This window comes from Triticum dicoccoides, chromosome 4B, assembly GCF_002162155.2.
Source record: "Triticum dicoccoides isolate Atlit2015 ecotype Zavitan chromosome 4B, WEW_v2.0, whole genome shotgun sequence".
NCBI classification, from domain to species: domain Eukaryota; kingdom Viridiplantae; phylum Streptophyta; class Magnoliopsida; order Poales; family Poaceae; genus Triticum; species Triticum dicoccoides.
The window spans coordinates 676,764,581-676,786,359 of NC_041387.1; the positions used below are offsets into that span (position 1 = coordinate 676,764,581).

At 45.9% G+C, this 21,779-nt stretch overlaps 1 protein-coding gene, 1 long non-coding RNA gene and 1 pseudogene across 2 annotated transcripts; 1 reads left to right on the plus strand and 2 right to left on the minus strand.

Annotated features, from left to right (window-relative positions):
- Positions 1-1,410: 1,410 nt before the first annotated feature.
- LOC119294330 (probable L-gulonolactone oxidase 1) lies at positions 1,411-3,927 on the minus strand. Its single transcript, XM_037572538.1, has 2 exons — positions 3,233-3,927; positions 1,411-2,640 (listed from the first exon to the last, which is right to left on the minus strand). The coding sequence occupies exons 1-2, from the start codon at positions 3,908-3,910 to the stop codon at positions 1,570-1,572; spliced, it is 1,749 nt and encodes a 582-aa protein (XP_037428435.1). The 5' UTR covers positions 3,911-3,927; the 3' UTR covers positions 1,411-1,569.
- Positions 3,928-13,244: 9,317 nt separating this feature from the next.
- LOC119293080 lies at positions 13,245-14,693 on the minus strand (annotated as a pseudogene).
- A 3,700-nt stretch (positions 14,694-18,393) lies between these two features.
- Positions 18,394-19,715, plus strand: LOC119294331. Its single transcript, XR_005143400.1, has 3 exons — positions 18,394-18,619; positions 19,082-19,284; positions 19,374-19,715. It is a non-coding gene; the product is annotated as an uncharacterized LOC119294331 (long non-coding RNA).
- The last annotated feature ends 2,064 nt before the right edge of the window (positions 19,716-21,779 follow it).

Here is a 21,779-nt window from a genome sequence, read left to right on the forward strand (position 1 = left end):
ATAAAAACAAGCTAAAACTCATTGTTTTTCAGTTTTTGTCGCTGATTGATCAACACAGCAAAGCAATGATAAATCCAGTGTACAAACATGAGGATCCGATATATCATGCTCGCAAAAGTATATTCCCCTATCAGCGTGTCGCCTTAACAGCCATGCACTTGCTCTTGCGACAGGAGTTGTGGCCACAGGAGTTGCGACAGGAGTCATGCCATAGTTGTTTTAATACATTATTTTTTATACTCCCTCTGTACCGAAATATGTGTTGTTGGAGTAGCTGAACGGTAGAGAGGGAGTACAATACTGTTTGGTAAGTTCTTTTAAACTTTTTATGGTTCAGTATGCTAACCTTCACCCACATAATGCCAGCAGTCGCTATTCTTCTATAGCAAATTTACCTAGCCCAGTAGTAAACATGCTACTGCAGTGAATTTTTGTATTGTGTTACAGCAAATCCGGCAATAAAATAAATTAGAAAAAGAAACAAGCGTGTGCATACAGTACCACATCCGGCGACAAACTGCCCTCGTACTTAAGCTAGTGCTCGGGATGGTAGAGGAAAGAGCTACTCCCTCCGTTCCAAAATAGAGTGCGCCCGCGCTTCCCGATGCCCAACTTTAACCATAAATTTAATAATCAACGAGACCGACTGCGGCGGGAGAAAAATATATATAATTGAAAACTTTTTTTGAATACGAATTCACTGGTATAACTTTTGCTCCCGCCGCTGTCGGTCTCATTGGTTAAATTTATGGTCAAAGTTGAAGCACGGAACAGATGAAGCACTATATTTTGGAGCGGAGGGAGTACCCCTCACTACTGCATCGAATTCGACAAGCAGGTGCTAGGCTATTGTGCCATACCCGGTTGGTTTATTGATGCGATAGGTTATGTAACTTGCCAAGAGCAAGTACAATAAGGTGATTGAAGCGGACTATAAGGATATAAATAATATACTTTTCCCGAGTTGAAGGAGAGAGAAGATAAACGGGTTATAGATGAATAGCGAGGTGTATCATGTGCTCCTTGAAACTTTATGAGAGTATGAAGTGGGCCATAGTAGTATGTATTTATAGCTATAAGACTAACTATAAATGATATGGCAACAACGTATAGACAACAACTAACTCTACTATAACCATGCTCTAAGTTTCCATTGAACAAAATTTGCTGCTCCAAATCAAGATCCTTGATGTGAGGTTGTTGAAACGATGATTTTTTGGATTTAAGTATGGTTCCTTTTGTGCATTTAAGGGGGGTTTAACCATTTGCGTTGGACTCACATGCACTTGTGATTTTTTTCTATTATTATGTTTTCACTAATCAACTGATGCAGAAGTTAGATATAACTTTGTTAATTCTCATGCAGACGAGAATGAGAATTAGCAAACCCGTAGAGTAAAACATAAACCAGAAGGAAAAACATTTTTTTGGTCTCTCAGTAAAGAAACAACATCGCATAGGACACAATTTTTTTTGTCACCACAGGGACCTGGAAAGCAAAAGCATCATGTTGAAAAAAGTATACAAGGGCACACGACAGAAATAATTTAAAGCTGCCATGTAAACACATCAGTTGGGTTGGAACGAGCAGACCCTTGCCTCTGTGTACACCTTCCCCGGGCGGCAGTAGTAGCCTTGCTCAGGTGCACAATGCAAGTGCTCGGAGCAGACGCAAAGCCCCTCAATCGCGCAACCCTTCTCGACAATGATTGGGCTCCCACTGATTCCGAGAACCTGGTCACTCCATTCGCTAGAGAAAATCCCATCGGCGTCGTACCTGCTCTTTACCTCCAGGAACTTGTCGGCCTTGGGGTACTTGTCGATGACGCCTTCAAAGGCAAAGTTGCGATTCTTGCCCCAGTGAGGGATGGCTCCGTACTTGCGTAGCGCCATCTGTTGAAGCTCGTCCAACACGTCAGAATGCGGGTTGGGCTCGCCTCTGGTGTAACTCCGGTAGTATGTTATATCAAAGTCGATCGAGTCTTCCGACTTGCCGAGATAGGCGGAAGATGCCTTCACATAGCGGAGGAGCATACCCATTTTGGCGTCGATTCCGCAGAAGGCCAGTGGGCTGCGCTCGCGGAGCTGCTTCATGTCGGCAATGAACGCTGACACCTTGGAGAGTGCGATGCTATATGCATTGGAGTAGAAGTGGAGTCCCCGAGTGCGTGGGTCCCACGGGCACGAAGTAAGGAGCATGTCTTCTGGGCTGTTGACACACGCGCCAGACGCTTGGATGCGGTGCTGGAACCCCACCACCGGGTACCCCGTGAACAAGTGACCGTCGTTGGTGAAGCCGTACGCCACCGTCTCAAACGATGACACCATCTTGTGTGCGGCCTTGCACCGGGCGATGGCGTTGGCGTTCTTCTCAAGAAGATCCTCCGTGACTCTGGCGGTGATGAGCGCGGCTGTTGGGTTGGAGCGGAAGGCTATGTAGTCATTGAGGCCGTCACCAGCCGACGTGACGGGCACACGGTCATCCTTGCGGTAAATCACCTTGCGCTGCTCGGGCAGCCACGCCATGTCGCCGAATTCATGGAGGTTGCCCCACTTGGTGGCCTGCTCCGCCAGGTCCGAGTCGTCGCACGTCACAAACGTCACTGACCGCTTGAACATGGGCTCCAAGGCCAGCGTAACCTGCACATATGCGTCATTAAAAAAAATCTCTATGAATTTGGTTAAAAATTGAGAAGTTTGACTTTAAAAAAAAAACTATAGGCACTGTATGTGGAAAGATGGCCCTTTCCCGTACGGCGTCGTCTCACCAGTATCTTTTGTACAACGTACCAGCTCTTCGAGACGATTTAGCACATCCTCCCTGGCTGTGTATTTGCTCAAGACGTGTGGGCTTGCACGGGAAGTCCTATCTCTTCTACTTAAAAGTTCTTAAAAATCCCTACGTATTGTACTTGTGTAGTACTCCCTCGTGTCATTTTATTAGATTTGTGTCAAGTCAAAATTTACAAAATTTGACCAAATTTATATTAAAAATTAGTATCAACATCTACAATATCAAATACATATACTATGAAACTAGTACATGTCATAATGAATCTGACAATTTTAATTTGATATTGTGAATGTTGATACTTTTTTTTTGTAAGTTTGTTCAAATTAGAGTTAGTTTGTCTTTGAACAAAACCTATATTATGCAGATTAAAAAGAACTGGAAGAAGTACTTAGGTAGGGCATAGGAGTTTCTTGGGCCACGTAGACGTAGGTAGAGTACCTGGGAAACGACGCCAAGGACGCCGAGGGAGACCTTGGCCGCGTCCAGGTCAGGATCGCGGGCACGGAGCTCCCGTACCACCGCGTACCCTTGGCTGGCGGGCGCCGGCGTGACGATCCTCATCCCGACCACATACTCGTGCACGGCGCCGCCCTTACCCTTGAGCGAACTGCCGTGCGCGCCCGTGGCCAGCAGGCCCCCGACGGTGAGGCCCGACCAGTACGGCGAGTGCGGCAGCGCGAGCCCTTTCGCGGCGGCCGCCTGGATGAGGTCCCGGAGCACCATGCCGCTCTCCACCGTCATCAGCCCCTTGGCGGCGTCGACGCTCACTGTCCTGTTGAGCCGCGCCGTGCTGATGATGGCGCCATCGTTGCCGCCGGGGCAGGCCAGCTTGGGGAAGCTGTGGGAGTGCTTGGTGGCCACCTTCACCTTGCGCTTGGCAGCCGCCGCGGCTGCCACGGCCGCGACGAGCTCCTCCTCGGTGCGCGGGAAGGTGGCGTCGGCCGCGCGGCAGGCGGTGCGGTCCGGGAAGGAGCCGTAGGCGTTGGAGACGGTGCAGCCGGACGTGCCACTGCCATAGGCATAGTCACAGACCACTGGCTCCGGTGGAGGGCTGGAGCCGGCGAGGCCGACCAAGAGCCACAGGAGAAGAACCATAAGCACCCGGCCACCTTCCATTGCTCGGCGCGGTTGCTAGCTAGCTAGCCCTTGCAACCACTAATAATGTCTTGAATGCTGGCTGGCTGGCTAGCTATATACTATACGTACTATTCCCTCCGTTTCATAATGTAAGACGTTTTTGACACTAAAAAACGTCTTACATTATGGGACGGAGGGAGTAGTATATAGTAGGTCAAGCTCATGGCATGGTGTACAGCACATTCCAAACTTGTTAAACTACAGTAGCTAGGCATGTTCTCGATCGTCCCGTAGTGGAACACCACCTCTACGTGCAGAGTCAATGGGCTGATCACCAACGTACGTACGCACATGAGTAGATCGACCAAGATTTGCTGTCTACAGTGGGTACGTGGGTGCTTCCCCTTGCACTGCACGCGTAGATGTTGTGTGCATATGATATAAGATGAGCTATGCATCATAAATGTATTATCTTGATGCCACATTACAAGTCGCATGTTATCAATATCGTAGCACACCAGGCCCAACAACATCTTTCAAAGAAAAAGAAAAAAGCTGCCGCGCCATACTTTCCTTTAGAGGATTTTATTTATTCATAATTCAAAACATTTTAGGCCAAGAGTGTAAAATATGCCCGCATTAATTATTGCTCTCCTACAAGAGGATCGATCCAGCAGCAAATTATCTCTACTACTAATGGACGAATTGGTTGAATAGTCCCCCCCCCTCACTTTCAACCGGTTTATTTTCAACCGGTTTTTCTTCGTCCCACCTCCCACCACCCCCCTCCCACCGGTTTTTCTCTTTCTCGTCTGGCCGACAATACCCAACGTATTTATGATAATCAATCACAATTAATCCACGTATGGTAAGGCTATAAACTTAGAAATCTCAAATATGATAATTATAATAATAAATCAATCCATGTATGGTAAGGCTATAACTAAGGAAATTTCGAATATGGTAATTATCACCAGAATCAAAGCTTTCCAAAAAAGTTCTTCTTGCCATACCCTAATCGTGACCTCCTCATCCTGGGGCATTATTTCCATCTATTTCTCAGCTGAATCAGAACTTTCCAAAACTTTGTCTGGCTAAATCACAATTTTCCTTCCTTCCCTATCATCTCAATCGAATCATGAGCTATAGGTAAGTCATTTCGTTCTCCACCTCGCACGGGTTGTACTGATTTTTATCATGGTTTGGCCCCCTGCCGTACAAGCCGCTCGATTCCTCCTCCCTCGCTCAATTCCTCCACCCTATCTTCTTCTTCATGGTGAGCGACCCAGGCAGCGATGCGTGCCCGTTATGCATCAGCGAGGAGGATCAGGAAACGTTGATTGCCAGCCCCGTGCTCGTCACGTGAACCCGTTCACCGTAGGTCATGCTGGTGTGTTACGGGTGTAGGTGCACCTTACCTTAGCCATGGAGGTTTGCCGGTGGACAACGGAGGCCTCGCCATGGACACCAGTATCCCTCTCCTCTTCCTGCGCCCTACCTCTCCTTCCTCAGTCTCTACCTCTCTCTCTTTTTCTCTGTTCCAGGAGATCTGCAGCCGACGCCGCAGGTCCTGCCCGTTCGCTGCCGGTCACCTCGCCTCGCTGTTCGATCTCACCGCTGGATATGCACGACTCCGCCGCCCTGTGCCGTCCTCGTTGGGCACCATCATGGCGGCGCGAACACTGTATGCAGTGGCTACAATCGGCGGTGGATTCAACAGCGCGGTGGGCACTAGCGAGTAGCGACCCAGCGGGCAGCGGCTGTGCTGGCCGCTGTCTGCCGCCGAGGTGTAACGGCTCGGGCCCAGACTCCGAGTTCGTCATGGCGCTCCGCGCGACTTTCCTTGCACCGGCTGACTCATGCATGCATCTACAATCTAACTAGCTAATTCCTCCCTTTGACTGCTATTTTCTCTGGTTGTACTGTTCCACAGCTTAGGGATCATCTACACAATCCATCGTCTCATGCATGCACAATCTAATTAATTTGTCTACTGACTGCAGTTTATGAATTGCTCCACAGATCATTTATAGAGATGATTTCAGACTTAGAAGTGTTGAGGTCATGATGCTCTAAATAGTTTTGAAGTTGTATTCACGACATCATGATGCTCTAAATGAAATGAAAATTTGATGGATTCAAGAAGAAAAAGGTCAGGTATGTTTAGTATGCACTACAGTAGAAATTTCACTCGTGGTCATCTTGGGATACTTGTACATGCTTGGTGTTACAATAATTCTACTAATTAATTCCATGAAAGTGGATCTGCATTTTTTCATCAAGGTGTTGTCTCATCTTTTAATTTGCATCGTCGCTCTTGAATAATTAGTTTTCATAGAGATTTATCTTTGATCTGAACATTTTGAACTTTCTTTTTGCATAACCTTGATAAAAGGATTGACAACAAATAATCAGAGAAGACTAGCCAACGAGATGAGGAGAGGAAAGAAGTGAAAAGAGACAAAATACAGTATGATATATCAATTTAGAAGTCGTAGCAATGCACATCTTTCTAAATATATATCTTTATGTGATTGGTCACAAGTTGTAGTTGGTAGTGGTAGTAGTATATATTCACTATAATTGTTTATACGAGATTACATTAAAAAAATCACACATAAATCACAACAATTGCGTGCAAAAACACATAATCTTACCATATTTCATAGGGTGCTATCATTTTTCATGTTTGTAGTTGTATGAGAATATTAAATGTATTATTAACATGATTATTAAATGTATGAGAATATTAACATGATTAATATTGAACTCTTAAAGTTAACATGATTAATATTGAACTCTTACCATATTTTCATATGTCACTTGATATGTATGAGAATATTAAATGTATTATTAACATGATTAATATTGAACTCTTAAAGTTAATGTGGCCCGGTTGCAACGCACGGGCGTTCTTCTAGTGATTATATTAGGTTTTAGGGTGAGATTTTGAATGCAAAAGCAAGCTGCTATACACACGACGCCGTGCGGACGACTTGTGCACGACAGCACATATCAAGCCGTTCATGCATACTATCCAGCGCATATCAGCGGCTGGACTGCCCATCCTCCCAGAGTCGTGCATACATCCATCGCCTACGTAGCACTTTCGCGAGTATAATAATAGTGGCGAAGACATTTATTAATTCTCCGCTTGCTTATGCTCCCTCTTTAGATGGATTATTCTTCAGCTAGTCACGGATATTGCGATGGCCTATAGTAATTAAGAAAAGAATCACGAGCAAGATTTGCCACATGCGGCCGGCGATGACAGACTGCAAGTCAACTCATAGGTGGTTAACAACTCATGCATCTTACTTGGGCGATCGTCCCAAAGTGTCGATTCACATTCAACTACTTTTTGTCAGGAACTTTCAACTGTAGATGCAGAACTTCTGATTAAAGGCTCGTTTGATTTGGAGGATTCCGACAGGATTTTTATGTTAAGGCCCAGCTTCACTAAGCTCTCAATGCCACGGGATTACATGAAATGAGGTAGCTAATTGAGGAGGGATACAAGGTAGCGAGAAGGGGATGGAGGGAGAGAGAGCGCCAGAGGTAGGAGAAGGAGGAAGCCGTTTGCCGTCCGTGATCCACTTCATGCCCTGTCCGTTGCCTCCTCTCAGGTACTTGTAGTCTTTGGTGGTTCTCAAATAGGCCAGACCCATGAGCTGGATCAAGGGGCTGGCTCATGTACGTGTACAGGCAAGGTGCAGTATCTGACGACATGTTACTTTTCTTCGAGACCCAGTGTGCCAACTCCAGCCGCGCGGGTTGAGAGCAGGCCCTGGTTAAGAGTGACAGGATAGGGATCGTTACAGTGATTGGTGGAGTTCTTTCTGAGGAGCAGGTGATTCGGAAGCTCAGGAGACTGGTTTCAGTGCAGTTTTGTTGGACTATAGTGCATATGGAGGACAACGTATACAAGGTTAGACTTCCCGATGAAGGAGACCTTGCCTGTCTTGGGCCCTTCCCAGTGCTTCACGGTGTACAGGTGCTAAAGGTGTCACATAGAGCAGAAAAATGGCGTGGCAAAGCAATTAAAGAGAAGAGAAAGCATTATAATGCACTTAGCACCTCTCTTAAGCACCAATGCATTGGAGGAGGTCTTATGGTGTTCGGGATTTGCAGGGATCCAGACGGTTCTTTGTTCTTGGAGTTCGACGAGTGGTCCATCAAGGAGCCGGTAGGGCGGCCACTTCAAAAGGTGTGGATCTGTTTCTATGGGGCACCGTCTAAACCACTGAAAGACTTTTTGAATACATGAAGTACAGGGTCATTAGTGGGAAAGACGATGCACGTGGACATCGAGATCCAATGTGCCAACTCCAGCCGACCGCAGGTTGAGAGTGAAGGACAAGGATCGTTAGAGTGACTGCTGGAGTTCTTTCTCAGGAGCAGGTTATTCAGCAGCTCAGGAGACTGGTTTCAATGGAGTTTCGTTGGACTCTAGTGCATATGAAGGACAGTGTGTACAAGGTTGACTTCCCGAGGAAGGAAGACCTTACCCGTCTTATGGTGTTCGGGATTTGCAGAGTTCCACACGGTTATTTGTTCTTGAAGTTCGATGAGTGGTCCACCAAGGAGCTGGTAGGGCGGCCACTGTTGGGAAACGTTGCATGGTAAACAAAAAAATTCTACGCACACGCAAGATCTATCAATGGAGATGCATAGCAACGAGGGGGAGAGTGTGTCTATGTACCCTCGTAGACAGTAAGGGCAAGCGTTTGACAACGCGGTTGATGTAGTCGAACTTTTCTTCGCGATCCAACCGATCGAGTACCGAACGTACGACACCTCCACGTTCATCACACGTTCAGCTCGGTGATGTCCACGCCTTCTTGATCCAGCAAGACGACGAGGTAGTGAATGAGTTCCGGTAGCACGATAGCGTGATGACGATGATGGTGAAGTTATCTCCGCAGAGTTTCGCCTAAGCACTATGAAAATATGACCGAGGGTGTAAACAATGGAGGGGGAAGCCGCACACGCCTAAGACAATGTTGTGTCTTGTGCTAGGCGCCCCCTCCCACATATATATAGGTGGGGGTGGAGGGAGCAGCCAGGAGGCGCCCCCAAGTAGGCCGAATCCTACTTGAGGTCTTCCCCCAAGTGGCGCCCCCTTCCTTAACTATTTGAAGTGCGGGAGGAAGGAAGGAGGAGGTGGCGCCTCCCTTCCTTTCTTTCCTAAGGAGGGAAAGGTAGGAGGGGCCACCCTCCCCTTTCCTTCCCCTAGGGCCGGCCAACCAAGGGAAGGGGCGCACCAACCCCCTTGTGGGCTGGTCTGTCCCCCCTTTGGACCATAAGGCCCATACATTTCCGAGGGTGCCCTGAACCCCTTTCAGTGACCCGATGAGTACTCGGTGTTCTATGAAACTATTCTGGTGTCTGAATACCATCATCCTATATATCAATCTTTACCTCTCGACCATTTTGAGACTCCTCATCATGTCCCTGATCATCTGGGACTCCGAACAACATTCAGTCACCAAATCATATCACTCATATAATAGTATATATATCGTCAACGGACGTTAAGCGTGCGGATCCAACGGGTTCGAGAACTATGTAGACATGACCGAGACACCTCTCCGATCAATAACCAATAGCGGAAACTGGATCGCATAGTTGTTCCTACATATTCTACGAAGATCTTTATCGGCCAAACCATACGTAGTTCCCTTTGTCCATCGGTATGTTACTTACCCGAGATTCAATCTACGATGATCTTAATGCGGTTCCAGAGACGGTACCTTGCTACTATTAGTTTATCTATGCCAAAACTTTACTTGCTTTTGTATAAGTTTAGGGGGCTGCTTGGATTGGAGCCCTTGGCGCTGCCAAACCAAAAAACTGATTGTTGACCAGGCTTGGCTTTTCGTTTGGATGGCACCAATTTTTTTGGTGCGCCCAATCCACCCCAACTTCTACTCGTCGGTTTTACGCCAAACTATTGTCAAGTCTCCGGCGCGCCCTCATCCTGGATGAACTCCAGGATGGCCTGCTGCTTCGCCATCTTCTCCGATTGGGCTACGACGAACTCCGCCTCCGCCTGCTCCACGTTGAAGCCCGACAGTTCCTGCTCCGCCAGCTCCAGCTTCGGCTGCTCCGCCTCCCCCACCTCCATTGGAGCCAGCTCCTCTCCCTCCTCTTCCCTCGGCTCGCTCCTCCTCTTCCTTCTCCGGCTCCGGCGAGTCCGGAGGCAGCCCGGCAGCAATGTGGGTAGCGCGCGCGGCCTGTCTTGCCCGAATCTCCTACTGGATCTCGTACCCGCGCTCTGGCATGAGCATTGCGTAGTAGGTGATCTTCCTCCGGACCATGGTGAAGCGCCGGAGCTTCGGCAGAGCGGGAGAGGGAGGAGGTGGATGGGCTCGGACTGGCGGGGCTATCACCCGGCTACCCGGGCAGCTGCTGGGCCCTAGCCTGGATTACCATTTGAACAATAGTGCAAATGAAGAGTTGATCCTCATTTTGTAAGGGCAAACAGCCGGTGGATAGGAACCTTTTGTATTTTCCATTGGCTCTCCGGCCGAGCTGGCTCCGCCACTGAGTAGATAAGTGTTGAGATGGAGGCGAGAGATACCAATTTTAGATAAGAGATGATCGCTTAGAAAAACATCTCTCTAGGGATATCTAGTTAGTGAAGATAAGACTAAGAAATAACTCACCATACATATTTTTGTTATTGTCTTCTCTAAATTATGTGACAAGAATAAACAAGTTGGTCTTATCAACCATTGTACATTGCCCTAGTCGATTATCCTTATAAGTTATGGAGAAAATTATGTTTTTGGTACCTCAAGTTTCCCAAAAGTATAGATTTGGTCCCTCAAGATTTTTTGGTATACAATTGGTCCTTCAAGTCTTAAAACCAGATGAGTTTTGTCCAAAACCAGATTTTGAGCATGTTGACCGAGCTTGACCACATTTGACCGGGTTTGACCATGTTGACCAGTTTTGACTAATGAACAGTAAATTCATAAAAATAACAAAATATTTTTAAAAAACTGAAATTTAGTGGTAATCAAGATGCTTGGGTGCGCCGTGTGCGTGAAATTTTCTGTAGTATTTCGACATTTGAGGAGCTCGTGAAAAAATATTGGCTCACAGAAAAAGCCAAAATTTGATATTTTGCCAGAGCACCTCGGATGTTATTTGACCACGAAAATTTTCAGGCATCTAGCGCATGCAAGCATGTTGGTTGTCATGAAATTTCAGTTACTTTACTTTGTTTGCTAATTTTTTGAATTTATCGTTCATCGATCAAACCTAGTCAACGTACTCAAAATCTGGTTTTGGACCGAACTTATCTGGTTTTGAGACTTGAAGGATCAAATGTATACCTAAAAAATTGAGGGACCAAGTCTATACGTTTGAGAAACTTGAGGGACCAAAAATATACTTTTCTCTAAGCTATGGGCAGAAGCACGAGAAATGTCCTTTCCGCGGAAGATAGCTCTCGAGCTTCTCTTCCCTTTAGCGACAAGATTGTTGTTATAGGAGGTGACTTCAGACAAGTGTTGCTTATTGGGGTGGCTGCACGTCTGAAACAATATACATATATCACACTAGATCCCCATTATGGCGGCAGACAATTCTAAATGTACTAAACCTAGCTAGTATTATTATTTTCTTATTTTTTTGAGTTATTTGTAGTAAAAATCGGACCAATCAGAGTGCGGCACACCAATTAGTGGGGGATATGGCCGTGTACGATTCCAGGTGAGCGTATGATTCTTGCGTGAGATTTGAGGCAAACGGTCCGTATTGTTGTCCTTTTGTGCGGATCCGGCATGCCTCCTCCCTTTTCATGTTCTCACCCGTGCTCCCACTTCATCCTATGACTGTCTTTTTTTCTTTTTCCTTCCTAATCTAATCACCCCCCTGATTTTAACGGGGTGGGTTCGAGCTTTATTTTGTTCCAATCAAATCAAGCCACGTACGCGGCAGCATGGATGGGCACATGCGTGGGGCTCATGCAAGTCTCGTCCCTTTTGTGCATGCATCGTGTGTTTCAATTTGGCTACTTCCGCCGCTTTGACTTTTGCATGTTGTGGCCCCAGCCGTGCGTCATGTTCGGGAAGGTCTCATCTAATTTTTAATTAAAAGGATTTGCACGGATGTTTCCTAATAACTCTCCCTCGAAGATTCATGTCGTCCTCGTCCATCCATCAATCCGCCGCCCGCGCACTACCGTCCTTGAAGGCGCCACCGCTCCACCGCAACATCGTTCTAACTCCCTATAAAATGGCTCCCCACCCCTCCTCTACAATTCACCACAGTTCCGCAGCCGCGACGTCCCGTACCCGGCGGTGCCCAGCTGCTCACACCCATCCTTTTCGAACTCCCCATTGCCGCAGACGAGCCTCATCGTGAAATCGCTCCGCCAGAGAGCGTGCTGATAACTTATTTGAGATCAAGTTATATTCTTTGCATTAGATGAAGTGCTATATATAGCACTGGAACATGCGTTTACAAGGGGCGGACGGAACCGATGCAACAATTGCAGAAAGCAACCGCCAACTGTCATTACAAGCAGGGATTAATCCCTTAATTACTATGTTGATTAATCTTAACACTTACTACTGTTGCTCATTTGTCTGAGTGCTCCACTGACAAGTGCTAGTGAGGCACGCACCATAGTGTGATTGGCATTCACATTCTGAAATTTTTTCCAGCTCAGTAAGCTAGCCGCACAGAGTCAGTCTTTTCGAAGCCAGCTGCAGACTGCATGAAGAATCTACATGCTCATTCCTGAAGTTGCTTGCTTCTCGTTGGCCACAAGAGACCCTTTTTCAGGCACTGCTTCTTTCTGCTGTAGCGACCCGTGCTCTATCTATCACCCATCCTGTAGTAATCTATGAGAATATTTTGGGTACTCCCTCCAAAGTTGTACTCCCTCCGTAAACTAATATAAGAGCGTTTAGAATACTAAAATAGTGATCTAAACGCTCTTATATTAGTTTACAAAGGGAGTACTAGAGATGCCTCAATTAATTTGGCTCGGATTGCGTATTAAATTTTTCTGGTTTTTGGCAGAACAAGGAAACCAAAACTATTTCTTGAGCCCCTTGTAAACTTCTTATTATTTTTAACAACAAACATTTTTAACAACAAACATGCACCGATGAATCCTGGATGAACAGTAAATTTCAAATAAATAAAAAACTTCTTATTATTTTTAACAACAAACATTTTCTATAAATAATTGACGAACACCAACACACAATTGTAGAAATAAATTACTCAATGGGGCTTAGCAGCAAATGCAGCATATCAGTGATTCATAGAAAGTTTGTAGCAGATGAAAATCCAATCTTCCATTAAACTTCATTGGCCCAGAATTGTACCAATAGTTCTAAGGCATCTAAAGGTTACATTTTTGAAAAAAAAAACATCTAAAGGTTTCTGTGGGAATAATCATTACTTAAGATACCAGGGAATGATTTTCCAGTTTTCAATGGCAAACAACCGCAGATTTCAATGAGAACCTTCAACTTCATGTTCAATGCTCCCATCATCACCAACCAAACAAGAAGGCCATGCCATAATATACGGACAGGGACGATCATCAAAGCATCCCTCGACTAGTAACTCAAGGTTCGTCGTCTCCAGTGAAAGGGAGAAGAACCAACACTGCAGTGTGCCGACGGGTGTCATGCATGTCATGGACAAGTACACATATCCAGACCGTGAAGCAAGCCTGCAGGCCCAGAGCACGCTCCCCAATGATCCTGTCAATTTTTACACTCAAAGAGATTATGTTCTGCAACACCCAAATCTCAATTCCATCAGCATTCACACTACGGATCCAGACATGAAGGAGGAAATCGTCAGATGCATAGACAATGCATAGTCGGTCGTCCTTGGTCTCCCCAGCCCTGAAATTGGATCCGCCCACCTTTATTTGCAAGGGTAGATCCACAATGGAGAAATCCATGGTGGTTGCGTTGATCCTAATCATGCGCCCTTCGCCATGAAAAGGCCCGTAAACGGAACCACCCACCAGCGTGCCAGTGCTGGACTTTAGGCTGTTGTTACCGCCGATGTACACCCACGGATGGACGACCCAATCCCTCGTCGCCGGTGAGAAGACGGCAACACGAACCCTTTGTTTGTCAGCGCAGACGCAGACCACACGGAAGGAGGAGGGCTTCTCATCGGTAGACAGCAGATGGAAACCAAGGAAGGCGAAGTTGCGGCGTCTCCCGCTCCTCCCAGCCCAGACATCGCGGGGCACCGGGATGATGTCCACAACCCAGGTCATGGGGTTCACGGCAGCGACGACGGGCGGCTTAAGCAGCTTGTTCCATAGGAGGATGTAACCATCGCGACAGTCCATGATACCCCAGCTCGTATACGCGTCGTTATTCACTGGGAGGGAGGTGAGGAAGAAGTCGCCGCCACGGATGGCGGCGGCAACATCGGGATCTGAACGGCGAAGGGGTGCGAAGGAGGGGGTGGCGGCGCCATGGATGTCGAGGAAGAGCCCGATGGGCGGCGCTGGGTGAAGGGCGCGGAAGAGGCGGCGGAAGGACGGGGAGGAGCGGACGGCGCCGAGCCAGGAGCGGCAGGTGAGCGCGGCACGGACGACGTCCGGCAGGTTGGGTAGGCGGAGGAAGATCTCGAGGAATAGGTCTTGGCCGAGGGAGGATATGGTGGTGGCGGTGGCGGTTGTTGTTGCTGTTGCGGGGGTGGTGGTGGTGCCATCGGCGGCGGCAGAGATGGTGTTGTGCCTTTTCGCTCTGGTGGTGGCGGCGGTAGCGGGGTTGGACGGAGGTCTCGCTGCTGGCGCAGCCGGCGGCGGCGGTTCGCTGCCCATTGCTCTCGATGGAGAGATTCTATGGATTCTAGGTCAGGCCACGCGTTGGGTTGACGCATGGCCCAAATCCATCACACCCTTCAGCTTTTAGCCCATGTGTATACGCACGACCCCCGGTGAAATCTCTACCATCTTGACCTTTTCTCAATGAATTATACTTTTGGAAACCCTTTCAAATATGAATTTAACGATGTATTTCTTTATTTTCTATTTGCAAATGGATGCTGTAATATTTGGACACAGTATCTATATTTCATTTGTCAAAATCATGATCAATCTTTAATCTAGAGAAGCATGTCACTGGTGCATAATGATTCTATGAAAATACACTTATCGCAAACCCTTGGACCAAATTGTGTGCGATGCAGGTATCACAGACATTAGAAAAATAAATTTGTGAGCCAGAAAACAAAACGTGCGTGTGATGGCCAATCCTTTTAACAAGATTTTGAGATGTAAACTGTGTATGATACATGACACACAGTTCGGCAGAAAGACGCGCTCGAAACACGTGCATTGATTGGCAAACGATTTGAATAAATGACCAACTGTGTGTGATGTTTTGGAGCATTCCACATGTTGCGATATATACAAACCTTGTGCGAAGTTCCGCGCATGGTTGTCTAAAGGCGACCGAAGAATTCTCATATCATTGTGTGGTAAGAATTGTGCGCTCTATCGGACATGCAATTGAATAAATAAAATGTGTGCCGTAATGTGAATCATTGCACACGATTCCATCATGTGGACCGTGTGCGATGTGAATTGCTTTGCCTGCAAGAACAACATGCCATAGTGTCCTAAAAACAACATACTTAAATATCAGTGTATATCTAGTAGGATAGTCAAACTAAACATCCATTAAATAAGTAACTACACATAATATTTCACTTCTCGTTGCATAATTACCTGAACTATAAACCTTGAACTATGGATAGTGATGAGCTACTCATCCTTGTCAGAGGAGGAACAACGGTTGAAATACTCGTAGCCAGAGTTCTTCATTGTCGGTGCTTCCTCGAGCCGGTTGCCTTTACGCTAAATCCCTAGCCCCTGCAAGATCCTTTCATGGAAGGAGGGATCTATGTCCTTCTCGACAAAGATCTAATCCTTCATAATTTCATAAGCCCGCCATGCGTCAGATTGTGCAGTAATGGTCGTAGCCTCTTCCATGTGTGGGCCCGTGGCAATGAACTCATCTGTGCATGCGGCCGCCACAGTTGTGTCCTCTTTCTCGCGGGCCACCGCGACGACTGCGACCACTTCTGTGCTCATCGTCGCAGCAGTAGCTCATTTGCTCGTGCGGTAGTGGCCATGGCATCATCTGCTCATGCCACGTGGGGCATATGTGTCGCGTTCGGGCACATCAGCGGCCTTATCCGCCCGTGTGACCCTAGTGGTTAACCAAGCATGACACAACAGTTCATCCTCTCCAGTCAAAAAAAGTTCATCCTCTCTCTAATTGAAAATTTCTCCTCCGCCTTCTTATTTGGGTCGACAACGGTCGGCCAGTCGCCCAGATCAAGGCCCGTACGATGGGCGTACGAGTCTGACTACTGGGCATGCATGCCTGGCTATTCGGTGTACAACTCCAGCTAGAAGTCATCCTATGTACTCTTTCTTAACTTCTTCTATCAATGGAATGATACGCAAGCTTTGCGTATTCGAGAAAAGAAGAAGAAGTCATCCACTTGTCTATCCCCAAACGCACCTTCATCCTACATGATGCCCAAATCTTCCCTCGTCAGCCGACGTCATGCCCGGTTGTGACATTAATAGTGAACAGAGGGCGGGCACCCAGTTGATCCATGCCTGCTATCCACGACCGAACAAGCTGTGTGAACGTCAAGACAGCTAAATGTGGGGACGCGTTCGGTTTGATGGTCCATTGCACGTACATGACAGAAGTGGTCGGGGTCTGGTTCTGATGACAGAGCCACGTGCCAGTGTAGTAGTATGCCCGCGTTTTGAGGGTCCGCTTTGAAAATGCCCTTACATGAGCAGTTTGGTAGCCTCGTTCATTGGTTTGTTGGCATGGGCCAGGGTCTACCCCGTGCGGGACCCACTCACGCATGATTGTAACCCACAACACGGTCGCCCCATGCTGCCTCGACGTGCTATAAAAAGGCTAACCAAATTTAGAGAACTTCTATTACACATTTCTCTCTCTAATAATATACATAAAAAATGATAAGGTTCTTTCGTCTTTTCATCGTTCGTCGAGTTTTATCTACACCCCTATCTTCCTCTTTTGATTATTATCTCCCATGTTCATTTTTTCATTGATTTTTCATTAAAAACATCCTAACTATTTCACATCTTATTGACTTAACAAACATTACGTCCTCCGAATTAGTTGCCTCATACTCCCTCCGTCCGAAAATACTTGTCATAGAAATGGATACAAATGGGTGCACCTAGAACTAAAATACATCTAGATGCATCCATTCCTTGGACACATATTTCAGGATGGAGGGAGTATTTGTTTAGATACAATTGTATATAGTCATGTTTTAGAGTTAGATACATCCGTATCTAGACAAATCTAAGACAAGTAATTAAGGACAGAGGTAGTAAATTTTATTCATTGCTAGTCAATAAAAGCTTACCAAATAAATATATTTTTACACAATCGCATGAATATGGACCAAAAAATAAAAGCAATTATTTAGTGTTATTTATAAATAAAAAGAATATTATAATTAATAATAGTATATTAATAAATATCATATTCCCTCCGTCCGGAAATACTTGTCGCATGAATGGATGAAAATTGATGTATTTTGAATTAAAATACATCAAGATACATTCATTTCAGTGACAAGTATTTCCGGACGGAGGGAGTACCAATTTATGATCTTAATTAACATAGCCCGTGCTCGCAGCTATCCCCCTAGTTGGTCTTAATAATAGTATATTAATATAGCCCTGCTCGCAGCTATGCCCGGCCTGCACCAGCCTCCCCTAGTTCACACCTCCCCTTTCCCCTCCTTTCTCATTAATTAGGATGTGCGCTGCGCACAAAACTGTGTAGCCAGTTCCGTGTGCGGCCGCACATCTCATATAATTAGAAGTAATTTAGTTTAAATCATGACATTTTTTCGCGTGTGTGGGGGGTGGGAGCGGGGGGAGGAATATGTCGCAAGTCAAAGCAATTTGTAGAGTTTAGATTACCATATTTTTTTCTAGACGAATTTCTTGCATTTTTACTCGAAACGATATACTACAGGAGGAAGACATATAGACATAGAAAACGCTGTCTACTTGAACATCAGGACGTGAAGAGGTGACAACCAAGGCATGAAACCAGCCTCATTGCATTGGGCAGGGACGCGTGAAGCGTGCATGCAGGCGCACCTTTTCCGGCAGCCATGCGTATACGGGACTGTCTATTTTGCATTTGACTGATTTTTAATTGGGTATCATTCAAATTTTCTGACCACTGTCCTGATGACACCTGTAATTGTAGAAAGCTACCGATAAAAAGAATCTACTTGTTTCCACGAAAACGGGTCGGGCTGGAAAGACCAGGTTGTCTACTAAACCTCCAGCCGATCTCTCCCAGCAGCTTCCCTGGACCACACCTAACAAAAGAGAAGAAAGAAAAAAAATAGTTAAACCCCAGGCTTGAACTTGCCTCCCAAGAAAGAAAACAGATCCCACACCTCTTCCTCCCCGTCTAAACAGATCTCACCTAACACACAAACCACCCTCTCCACGCCCAGAACCAAACATAGGAGACGCCATGGGACGGGGGGATTGAGAAGAAGATAGAACAGGAACGGCCATGGAAGAGGAGCATCAAGGCCCAGCAAACAGCACAAAGACACATGGCAGAGAGAGGTGTACCTGGAGAGAACACAGAGGGGAGATCTGCCACTAATTGCTGGACTCTACATGAAGAACATCCAAGAAAGGATCCATAGGTCAGCAAATCTTCTAAAAACTCCATTTTAATAATTTTGATTATTACATGAAGTTGACTGCACAAAACATGACAAGGAGATGATTAGTAACAGTGTAAAGAAGAAACTAGTAGTACACAAAATGAAATCATCAAAACAGAGAAAATCATCATAGTTACAGAACAGAAAACCGAGGACAAGAGCATGAAACAGTCCCCTTACAACTATCAAAAGCAGTAAAAAGACAAGATAGGCAGCAGCATGGTTTTAGTATACATTGCAAGTATCAGTTCAAACATGCCCCTTACAGCTATCAAAAAGCAGTAAAAAGACAAGACAGACAGCAGCATGGTTTCAGTATACATTGCAAGTATCAGTTTAAATTTTCATTCAGAGGAGCAATTACTGACAGTTTAATTTTCCTTAAAAGGGTTACATATATTACTGCTGATTTCTGACTATTTAATTTTGGTGTTACTGCAGATGGAAAGCAAGCACATAACGTTCACAGAGGAGCAATTTCTCTCAATGTCACAAGAAGAACTGATCCTAAATGTGATTTGCATTAGCAAAAATAAGTCAAAAACTTGAAGGAAAATCTATATACATGTTATTGAAAAGTTCAAATACTACTGCAGGATACATTTTCATTCACTGCGCTTCTACAATCTGACATTATATACAAGGTAAAAGAGACCTACTACTCTGTATTATACACAAACGAGACTGTTCATACAATGAACAAATATTAAAACATCTGAAATGATACTTGCAGGCTCATTTAGTGAATTCGCCTGTGAATACATACCAGCCTTTTGATCGATCGTTGCCAGGGAACAATAATGGATCTTCCATCCATACCTCGCTGCTTGATTGCATCAACCTTGCAGTAGTACGCATCTGGTGATGTTTGTACTATTTATGCATTTGAAGTCACGTGTTGCTTTTACCCAATAATATAATGTACGTGTGGTGTTTACACGCGAATGTATTGTAGACCTTTGTATGTGTATAAGTGAATTTTTAGTTCACAAGTATAATGGTCGATGTCATAGTGGTACACAAGAACCTTTGTTCGATTGTCAATTTGATTGAAAAAATGAGATCCCGAGTATTGTTGGCGAAAAAGACAAAATCTTACTGCCAAAATACATCTGAAATTATTGTTTAAGCACCGATTCTCTGTTCCTTTGTCTAGAATGCCACGGATGTCACTTATTCATAAAACTTCACATCTCTTTTTTCTTTGCAAGGGTAAACTTCACGTCTGTAGAACGCTCCACCATATTTGTGAGACAATCTGAAATGTTTGATTGTTTTTGCTATGTCGTCCCTATAATTGTTTATCTGGGTGCACTCAGGCAAAAATTCACTTCGTATTTTAACACACATATATATTGCTTACGCTGAAAATCACGGAAAAAATAGGACATCATATATACCGATAAAAGCAATGGGGGCAAATCTTCTGATGGAAGTGGCTCTGACAAAGCATCTAAGTTTTAGTTCCACTAATATAAGATCTAGTGGGAAGTATGATGTCATGCGAGTGCATAGACCTAGCTAACAAGCACAATTAGTAGGAAGTATAATAATCCTGTTAATCTATTGGACCAGAGGATCCAAAGAATGACTACTAACTAACCCGCAACTATGTTGTCACAAATGCGCAGTTACTATATATCGTGCCCGGATCTTATTTGGAAATATTCTGTTCTTCTGGTTGCTAAGAATAGGTAAATAAATAAAAGTAGGTAAACTAGATCAATAAAGTAAAAAAAGTAGTTAAAAAGAACTAACCTAACCTAAACGGTGCTCGAGTAATAAATGCCTCTAGGTGTGTGGAAGCTAAGAAGCGTTGATTAATTAGTGATATATCATAGAGAGCAAAGCCTAGGGTAGACATACCACAGTGTCATGTGCGCATACCCCTCCTTTTTTACTTTTTAATTCGTGGGAAAGGTTATATACAATCAATATTTTCAAGACTCACATTTTGAACAAAATTTCTTTTTGCTGTTTTCATTGTTGCTTGACTGCAATAGTAGTTTATAACATGGTGAAAAATACTCTGTCCTTTTTGCGCGGGAAAATAAATACTCCCTCTGGCTCAAAATATAATGTGTTTTTTGACATCATGGAGTATACAGTAAATCTAGGCGCTCAAATGGGTGAGTTAACTCAGCGAGTTAGAATATAAAAGCTCTCCTGAGCAAAAATAAAAAGGCCATCACATGGTACTCTGGCGTATGAAAAGATACGCACTTAGCAACAAAAAAAAAAGGCATCACATCCTTGCGCTGCAGGCAGGCGCAACACAACATGCATGGGCCGGTCAAAAAAGAGGCCCATGAGTCATGTACTGTATGTCACACTCTTCTCTTGACAATCACGTTGGTTCCATGCATGAATTGCACTAGCTAGCCAGCACCGTTGGGCAACGCCATCAGTGTGTGCTGGTGTCCGTAGCCCTCCCCATATATATACTACGACTTGATTGTTCATCATTCATCATTCACTGTTCTAGTCTTCAAGAGAAGAGATGGACGGATCCACCCTCAATCGACTCGGCACCATGGCGGCGTTCCTCCTCATACTTGTCCTCGCCGCCAGCAACAGCGAGCACGGACACGCAGGAGTCGTTGCTGCGGGCAACCTCGTCGTCGCCCGGGTCCGGCTAACCGGCCGCGGCCCGGATGACAAGACCATCGTTGCCGTGCAGAGACACGACGTCTCCTTGGCCGGCTTCACCGATGGCACCGGCCATTGGCACGCCTTTCCTGGCCTTGAGCATCTCTTCCCCACGTCTACAACCCTCCCGTTCGGTAGCAGCTACAGCGACCTCATCGGCGGACTCGCGAACCTGCCGGGCGAGGACCCTGGGTCGCAGCACTTCGCGGGCTACATTGCAGCTCCGCCGCCGGCGAGATCCATGGTCGTAGCGCCTTGGGTGTTGCATTGCAGCTCCCGCGCAGGCGAGGCCCATGGTCGTGGCTCGTCGTGCGTTGCATTGCAGCTTCGCCGCCGCCGAGTTCCGCGGGTCGCAACACCTCGGGTGTTACATTGCAGCTCCGCTGCCGGCGAGTTCCGCGAGTTGCAAGCATCAAGCACGTTACATTGCAGCTCCGTCCCCGGCGAGTGGCTAACCCGGTTGCATTCCAGCTTCGCCGCCGGCGAGATC

Bases quoted from the DNA above. Each gene is read 5' to 3' on its own strand.
- LOC119294330 (XM_037572538.1), bottom strand. From the start codon at position 3,910: ATGGAAGGTGGCCGGGTGCTTATGGTTCTTCTCCTGTGGCTCTTGGTC. The intron at 2,641-3,232 runs GTACTCTACCTA...GCATATGTGCAG, and splicing joins TCCTTGGCGTCGTTTCCCAG to GTTACGCTGGCCTTGGAGCC.